This window comes from Nuphar pumila, chromosome 15 (genome assembly GCF_984573655.1).
Source record: "Nuphar pumila chromosome 15, dmNupPumi1.hap1.1, whole genome shotgun sequence".
NCBI classification, from domain to species: domain Eukaryota; kingdom Viridiplantae; phylum Streptophyta; class Magnoliopsida; order Nymphaeales; family Nymphaeaceae; genus Nuphar; species Nuphar pumila.
Window position 1 is genome coordinate 29,350,844 of NC_143263.1, and position 9,177 is coordinate 29,360,020.

General features: G+C 40.1%; 1 protein-coding gene and 1 long non-coding RNA gene across 2 annotated transcripts; one reads left to right on the forward strand and one right to left on the reverse strand.

The window, feature by feature from the left end:
* The first annotated feature begins 2,843 nt into the window (after nucleotides 1-2,843).
* Nucleotides 2,844-4,115, forward strand: LOC149814968 (uncharacterized). The gene is made up of 2 exons (XR_016427975.1): nucleotides 2,844-3,068; nucleotides 3,658-4,115. It is a non-coding gene; the product is annotated as an uncharacterized LOC149814968 (long non-coding RNA).
* Nucleotides 4,116-4,365: 250 nt separating this feature from the next.
* LOC149814969 (LRR receptor-like serine/threonine-protein kinase IOS1) lies at nucleotides 4,366-7,387 on the reverse strand. Its single transcript, XM_089990451.1, has 5 exons — nucleotides 7,109-7,387; nucleotides 6,900-7,026; nucleotides 5,641-5,709; nucleotides 5,356-5,548; nucleotides 4,366-4,934 (listed from the first exon to the last, which is right to left on the reverse strand). Exons 1-5 carry the CDS (start codon nucleotides 7,385-7,387, stop codon nucleotides 4,544-4,546), a joined length of 1,059 nt encoding a protein of 352 aa, XP_089846577.1. The 3' UTR covers nucleotides 4,366-4,543.
* Nucleotides 7,388-9,177: the final 1,790 nt, after the last annotated feature.

The following is a 9,177-nucleotide window of genomic DNA, read 5'->3' on the forward strand; positions in this document are numbered from 1 at the left end:
TTGAATCGAGACAACAATAAAACCTTGATGAAGTATTTTTTCATATCAATGGGTCATGTGGTAGAATATTGGAATATAGAGCATATCTAACCTGATGTGACCCGATTTGACATGGGTACATCATGAGATAACATGACTCATGGGAGTACCAGGTAGTTAATGCAATTGCCCATGGAGGATAACCATTGATTGTGGTAACCTCCCACTACAGGCTTTTCTCAAAAATCTATAAAGAGACATGGTTGCTTGATGAGAATAACGAAGGTGTAACACCCCAATCTGGGACTTCGAAAGTCTGAGTTCGGTTGGTATTACTTCCTAGAAGAAAAGAGTACAGAGTTCACACAGAGAAACATGGCTAAAATTTTATTTTTTCATTATCATTCAATAACTTATTTTTTTTCATAATGTTCATCATTCATAACAAAAGAAAATAACAAATACATTATTGTTTAATGACATGAAAGGAAAAAGTTCTAAATATTCTGTCGAAGAAGAAGTCAATCAAGTCCTGCCTGTACTAGTGTACCTAAAACCTACAGTTGTAATTAAATAGGAAGGTGAATCTACAACCCAGTAAGAAATAATTATAAGCAAATAAATACTTAAACTTACAACTGTAGTGGGTTCTAAGCCCCTAGTCTGAGTTTAGTTTTCGACACACCACACAAGTTTGTATGTTTTAATTAACCCCCCCCCCATCACCCTCTTAAACACTCTGATCACACCAAACTAATCCTATGTCAGCTATACCGGTCATAGCCGTAGCAACCCATGTAGAATACCCCAATTCTATATGTTGGCCAAACAATGGACCATACACTCCCAGTGGTCTCCGGACCACTAGGCACTGTAGTGAAACAAGAAGGGGACTCCACCGGGAGGTCAGGCTCAATCTCAATCTTGGTATGGTTCATTCTACATCCTAACCATGATAGTTCTCAACAATCCATGGTCCTCTAGAGTCCTCAAACACTGTATGAGTCTAACCCTAAGTCATAGGTTAAGTTCAACATATAAACCCATATTCTCAAACTCGTATTGCACTTGTTTTCTTACAAGTGACATGGTGAAATGATCACGACAGATCTCATTCTTTAATCTCATGATAACATTAGGACTCACACTAAGCACGCAATGATATAAGGTCTCCACATCGTTAAATCACCGGTGACGCACTCTCCATGGTGGCTGCACTCTTGCCGTGAACCAGGTAGCTATTACCACAGGTCATCACTTTCGAGATTTAAGGAGTTATGCATGCCAATCTCAATATATACATGTATATAACATGAATAGACTAATTGGAACTCCAATCTAAAGACATTCTCATCACAATGCATGTTATTATCAATTACACTTACATGCTATCACAAACATAATATTTGTCTAATATATATGATATACCATAATTAATATGTATATCACAACTCATATGTGTATGCAATCATCTCAGAATACCATGTATGGTCATTTCAAAGCATATCATATTCTCACTCAAAAGTTATTATGCTAATTCACGATATTATAATAACATGCAACGTAAAAAGGTTTATTCACATCTAAAATTATTTATAATATCTCTTACCTCAAATACAAATATGATGCTTTAGTCGCAATCGAGTCTCAAGATGTTTTAGCAGTAGAATCTGGTCATTAAATAAGCACATTTGCATTAATGTACAAAACCGCTTATCTTTTAAATAAAATTACTAAAAAACCTTTTTCGAATTGACTCGAGAGTCCTCAATTTTTGCATCACTAATTTGACTAAAATTAGTAGATAAGCAGATTTCCTTCTGCGATACGAGTCCAACACACCAAACCTCATTCAATTCTAAGTTCAGTGTGCAAAGTTATGTGAATTTCACTAAAATGGATTTTGGATATTTTATAGGGGCATTTTAGTCATTTCAAATTATTTTCATAATTCAGACGAAACTCATAACTCGATCCAGATCCACTTTTGATCTAAATCTAAAACTATCTAATTGGATCCAGGCCTATTACTAGTCCGTATTCAAAACTGTCTGATTGGATAAACCGGTTTGACTAAAAATATTATTTATTCACTTATTATTATTATTATTTTTATAAATACATAACCCCACGGTTCGATCTAGGTCGCACTAGGGGTGGCAATCGTGTTGGGTTGGCGGGTCGACCAGACGGGTTGGTGGGTCAGCATACCTCAACCCGAACCCGACCCGTTTATTAAACGGGCCGGCTGTGGCAAACACGAACCCGGCCCGTTTAATAAACGGGTAACCCGATACGACGCGCCAACCCATTTAATAAATGGGTTGGGTCAGGTAAACGAGTTCGCAGGTTCGCGGGTTGACGGGTCGGGTTGGCGGGTTGGTAGACGGGTTGGGTTGGCGGGTTGACCCACCTGCCTAACCCGTTTATTAAACGGGTCAGTCGGGTTGGCGGGTTGACATACCCCTAACACGAACCTGACCCGTTTAATAAATGGGTTAGGCGGGTCGACCCATTTATTAAACGGGTTCATATTTTCCAAACCCGAACCCGCCTAAGAGGCGGGTTGGCAGGTCGGGTCAGGTTTTGCCACCCCTAGGTCGCACCCAGGCCGAACCAGACAACTATTTTTTTTTATTCACTGGCTTGACTCGGTCTGGGCGCGACCCACCCTTCCGTCTGGAAGCAGATCAGGTCATGCTGAACATGAGCAGCCTTTTTGCTCATGCTGACATCGTGGCCATCCGATTTGCATTTTTAAAAACAAAACCACGTGGCATTCATCCAAAATGCAAACAGACGGCCACGATGTCGGCATGAGCAAAAACACTCTGCTTCCCTTCCGTCTCCCCTTCATCTCTGTCAGAGAGGGGCCGGCCGTCGGAGCCGGCCCTCTCTATCCCTTTTTGCAGCAGAGAGGCCGGCCCCCTCCTCTCTCTCTCTCTCACACACACACACACACACAGTCCCCCCCCCTCCCCCTTTTTTTTTTCTGCAACACTCGCCGGCAGCCATGGCTGCCGGCCCTCAACCCGCCGAAGACGAAGAAGATGAAAAGAAGGAGGAGGACGATTACCTTGCCGTCGCCGGTAAGCCCTCTGTTTTTTTTTTCACCGCCCTTCTCCCTCTTACGCTCTCTCTCTGGTTCGTCTGTGGGGGAAGGAGGCGCACCGTGAGGGCTAAATAGCCCTCACCCCCGACCAAGTCAGTGGACCGCCCCCCCCCCCCCCCCCCCCCCCCCCCCCCCCCCCCCCACACACACACACACACACACACACACACACACACACCGCCTAGCCCCGTTTGGACTGGGGATGGAGGCAGGGATGGACGGTAGGATTTTGAGATGGGGCGGGGGTGGAGACCTTGTCCCCCGCCACGGTCCACTGCCATCCCTAATCTTCGGCTTCTTCGGGATGGTTTCGGGTTTGGTCTCGGAACACTTTATCCAGAAATCAGCAACACCAAGACCTCTGTGGAATGCAGCTTCTCAGATTCTGGCTACGTGATCATGGCCATGTCATTGCCCGGATCCCTCTACATTGTGTCGATCGTGGGGGGGATATGTTATGGTTTTCGGATTGCCGTCTCGGTTCTGACTGCCTCTGAGTTCTTTGGCCTCAAATACTATGGTCTCATCTACAACATCCTCATACTTATTCTCGGGTCTTCTAGCAGGGATCCTTTATGATGCTCAGGCAACCCCAGAGCCCGAAGGCTTCAACACCTGCGTCGGAGCTCATTGCTACCGGATCGTATTCTTGATTATGGCTGTAGCTTGCGCCATTGGGTTCGGGTTGGATCTTTTGCTTTCTTTCAGGATAAAGGAAGTTTACAGAAAAATACCGACAACCAAGAATGCCAGAAGCGAAACAAAAAGTGCTTCTACCAAGAGCTAAAGTAGCTTATTCGCGAGGTGGTGATTCTTTTAGATCATGATATGGTGTGATATCTTCTGTTTTTTCTTTTCTCTTTGAGAGCCAAGAACAATGAGATCATGATCCGCTGTATTATTATTTCTTGTACGGAAGTGTTTTTCAAACAAAATATATCATAACTGTACGAAAGGAATGTGGTTATTTGAGACTATATGGATGGTGCATTAATTTTTCATGATAGTTGCATGAGTCTTGAATTACTTGGTAGGAGCCAAATGTTTGTAAACTTATGGCTTAACAAATTATCACATCTTTTACCAAAAAAAAAAGAAATAAAATTTCGAGTCCTTGCGCTGTTTAGTTTCAAACTTTTGATTCTTCTATGTTTAGAATTTTTTTGTTTTATGCATCCAGAATGCTTGCTTTCTTGAAGGAATGTGTTTGGTGGGAGCTCCTGGAATTTGAAGCATGTAAAATTCAAACTGTGAAGGAACTCTCTGGTAGAAGATTACACGCTCAATCACCTTTGCAGGGTTTCATTGATGCCAATACATGTTCTCGAGTGTTTAATTTTAGGAGCAAAAACCTTGGGAGGTTTTTATTTGGGACGACATACCGTACATTTCTGAAACAGTTTGAAATTGAAAGTGGGGTAGACATTTGTAATGGCGGTACAGAAGCATAAATTACCTTGGAAGTGGATTAGCTGATGTATGCACTACCGAATTTTCAGATGGTGGACTCACTTCCTTCTGTGAAACTTCCAGCTTCAAAGTTTCCTTCAGAGCATTCACAATCTCAGTCACTGCAGGTCTCTTCTTTGCTTCACGTTCAGTGGCATTCTTAGCTATCTCCGCAACTTCCCATACAGAGTTGATATTGCAGTAACCTTGAATCCTAGGATCAATTATACCCTCTATATCGCCTCTGAAAAGTTTGGGTGTGACCCATTGGACAAGATTAAAGTGTTGTTTGCCTATAGAAAATATTGCAGGCTTCCCTGTTATAAGCTCGAAAAGCACTACACCAAAACTGTAGACATCACTTTTTCTGGTGAGCATTTCCGTATTGTAGTACCTGTGGAAAAACAAACGAGGACGAAAAATTGTTTCTTAGCTAACTCGTGAAATGTTGATATTTTACATGGATGTTCAAGGAAACTATGAAAAGATACATGTGTGCTCCCCTCTATTGATGTAATTTCTTTTCCTCTAGTGCTTTATAGATCATGGAAACATAGTACTGCTCATTGCCAAACAGCATGTTTTGTGTGTGTGCTGTGTGTGTTGAAAACTTGAAATTATTACTACCATGGTTCCTTTGTTATATGCTTCCAAAACAGCTATAGAATACTTAGAAGCCAGAATATTGATTGTCAGGATTGAGAACTTTGAGGATTCGGACATGTATGATACATAGTTTCCGTTTCTTTAAATGAATGTACACTACGGCTATGGCATTTAAAATAGGGAAGACAAGTTTTACGAAGAAGTCATACTCAGGATCTATGTAACCAGGTGTTCCAGCAATTTTGGTTGCTCCATGAAGTGTAGACCCATCAACAGTTCCGTTTTTTGACAACCCAAAATCTGCTAATTTTGCTTCTAGTTTTTCATCTAAAAGAATGTTTGTGGACTTAACATCCCTGTGAATGACTATTGGTTTGCAACCAGTATGTAGATATTCCAAACCTGCAGTCAAAACAATTTCATGAAAAATTATAGGAGAAATAAAAGAAGTCCAAATTAAAGAAACTTTATGCAAGAAAGCTTCAGATTCAAACCTATTGCTGTGCCTAGTGCTATTTGAAGTCGTCGATTCCAGGTCAAGGCTCTGCTCATGTTTGACTTGCCTGGCAAAAAGTGTTATTTACTGTAAATGTTCATATCCAGTCAGATGGATTTTTCTTCAAGGTTAAGAATAGAATATGCTGGCATAGTTATACTCAAGATGTGGAAAGATCAAGCATAACAGAGTGGTGGTCATCCTTGGAAAGTACAAATGCTTTGCAAGTGTTCTCCACGAGCTATTTGTTGTCTGTATTTTGGAGACCTTTCCATTTGGAAGCAATAAATATGATGGACCTATTTCATTTTTCAACATTGGTGATTGGACTATTTATTATTTGTTCAGCTAAATGAGTTTAGAAGGTTCTTTTGAGCACTCTTTTAACATTTAGAGGGGTTTTGGATTGTTTAAAGCAGTATTCACTGCATTCTCAATATTGATAAGAAGTTGGTCATCTATAGGGACTTACCCAAGTGCACAAAATGTAGCTTGTCTTATTCCTAGCATAATTTTCTAATAGTTGATGTCACAAATTTTCAAGAGTGAGGCAGGCTTCCCCCATCCACTAAAAGTTCTCTTATACATAATTTGTGGGTCACATTGAGTGCCTCTGATTTTGCGTCTTTGACAGATTACCTGTGCAAATAAATTTACAAAAGCTAGATTTGCCTCCAAAAACGTGGGAACCTCCTAAATATACTGAAATTCTCGAATATATTTTTATCCTGCACTTTTTATCCTTGATATTGAAAACATTTTCTTAACAGTTCCTTAAAGTTACCTGTAGAAGCACAAGTAACTAGGAAAATACTAAAGTTTCTTTGGCCTATTGACCTAAAAATACACTAAAAGTACTGCAGTTAGGACTTTATTTGGATTCAAATGGATCCAAGACAAAAATATGAGTTCTAGCCCCCATCTGTGAAAATTGCTGGCTCTACTCCCAGTCCCATGTACTAGCAGTGGATTTACTGTTTGCTGATTGCAAAACATCATTCCGGGTGTTGCTTGCTTAATCTTACTTAAGTATCTAAACCAGGTTTGGTTTTATCTTCTATTTCTCTTAAACATGTGAAATCTAGGTTTTTCATTTTTTTTGGAAATCTCTTAGGCATTCTTTACTGTCTTCACGTTTTCATAAAGTAGGAAATTGCAGCACTTTCAACCATTAAGAAGCATCTGTATCTCAGCATTATCATATATCAACAAGCATCTGTATCTCATACTGTATTATGGTTTATTGAGGCATCATACCTGACAGTAGCACGGAGAGATTTCCATTGGCCATGTACTCGGATACAAGGATCAGGTTATTACCTTCTTCACAATACCCGACTAAAGAAACCAAGTTTCTATGATGGATCCTTGGTAGGATCTCAATCTGTTGAAATTTGTCAAATGTCAAACAACGTATAGCTATGTATTCTTTCCATAAGTTGAATGCATTGATTCTTCATACAAACCTCTGCAATGAACTTTTCAGCTTTTGACAATGAATCCTTTATTATCTTGACAGCAAATGCAGAACCATCCATGCAGCCATAATAAACAGTTGAAGACCCTCCATGGCCAATGACCTTTTCAAAGTTATTAGTGATCCTTACAACCTTGTCATAGCTAAAACTCAAAGCAGTTGAACGTACTACTGGGGCTGCTCTTGCTGGGGCTTCCTGTGAGTTGTTCTCCTTGGCAAAGTCTATTTCTTGGTCATTAGTGATACTAAAAAACTCTACTGCTAGCATTCAAGGGACTTGAAGCTCCAAGTAAGGGTCTACTCGGTGTTTCAGTTGTGTCTGCTCGTGATTTGTTCTTCTCTGCAGCTTCTATTTCGTGGTTATTAGCGACACTAAAAAACTCAATATAGCTAGTATTCAGGGCACTTGAAGGTCCATGTAAGGATTTTGGCTTTTCAGTTGTGGCTTCTCGCAAGTTGTTATGTGCAGCTGATTCTGGAGGGAGCACGAGCAGAAATCACACATCCCACACACAAAATTGCAACACAGATATAGTCTGAAACTTTTCGCTAGCAAATAAAAATACAAATACTACCAAAAATTAATCCTCACAGAATCATTGCAGAGGCTAATGCTAAGCAGGTGAAGTATGCGATGCTCATCTGATATAGCTTTTCAGATACAATGCTCGCTCCTGGACCTACTTCACCTGTTTATTATTGGTCTTGGTTGCGGTTCTTTGCTCTGTTGTATCTTGGACTTTCCTATCCTACTTTTTGCTTTATTTTGAGGATCAATCGATTACTTTCTGTGGAGATAACACCTCGTAAATAGTCATGCTTTTGTAACTTCTTGACACTATTTTAATGAAATTTTGAGGACAAAAAGGAAAAAAGAAAAAAGATAGAGGATCAGGTCAGAGGCACCTCAGACGGTAATCCTGTCATAGGTGCCTTGGATGTCGTTCATTCATGTGATGAACGGCAACCCAAACACCATGGTTGAAAACATCTCTCAGACTGGTCCCACAAAAAAGTTTCAGTGTGCCATTCATCATATAGATGAACATCTAAAACACAAACAATGAATGGCTAAAAAACAAGAAAAAATGGTGGTGTTTTGGGTTGTATCCAAGGCACCTCTGACGATAATATCCTCAGAGATGCCTCTCACATGGTACAGTCTAAAAAAAAGTCACTGCATAAAAAATGGATGTCATAACCAAACCCCAAACAGATAATGCGCTCTTCTAAGATAGAGCTTCTGTCAATCAAACGATAGAGAATACTGTCTTAAAGTTTATTGGCATTCAAGAAACAGCTGCTTTGATAGTTGGAAAAGTTGAGATCATCCCAGTCTGACAATATTGCCTATAAGTATTCAGTATTCTGTGCAGAAATGATGGGTTTTATCTACAACATTATGCACGGGAAAGGATCTTATTTCTGCCACATATATTAAGAACGAGTGATGGATTCAATATGCTATAAAACGCTGATCAATTGGATATAAGTTGCACTAAACTCAGCCTACATAGATCAACCATGCAGCCCTCTTAGAGAAAAAAAAGGATGAGATCCGGAAAAATGAGGTGTATGAAATCTTGCAGCACGGCAAGTGGAAGCTGCAATATGAAAGTTTAGAAAGTTGAAGAAGAAACGAGCCAACTTTCCAGATAGTAATCTGAAGTAAAAGAAAAGAAATTTGAATTGAAAAGAAACAAAACAAGCTCAATATTTCTAGCAGATGTCAACACCATCAGTACATCAACTTCAAGAGAAGGCAATCGAGAATTTGACGTGTAGACGGTTTCGGGGCGAAGGTAAAGCTGTGGTTACTCGAACGGGAGCGTCTCATTCTCTGGATAAGCGTATTAGTTTTGAGTCGGGAGACACGTGGTGAGAGATAAGAATGTGAGGTTCTTCTTCATTGTGAGAGATAAAAGGCTTAAGTTTTCTTCTACCAGTAGGAGAGCACAAAGAGTGGATTCTTGTAAGCAAAAGTCTATATCCTCAAGCTTGAGAACTTGAGAAGAAAGTGTTGTAACACCCTCTTGGAGTTTAAAATTTAAGTTTTGA

Coding starts and splice junctions, on each gene's coding strand:
- LOC149814969 (XM_089990451.1), bottom strand. CDS start 7,387: ATGCTAGCAGTAGAGTTTTTTAGTATCACTAATGACCAAGAAATAGAC. Junction 5,710..6,899: donor TCTCTCCGTGCTACTGTCAG/GTATGATGCCTC, acceptor ACTTTTTGCCAG/GCAAGTCAAACATGAGCAGA. Junction 5,549..5,640: donor AGCACTAGGCACAGCAATAG/GTTTGAATCTGA, acceptor TTTTGACTGCAG/GTTTGGAATATCTACATACT.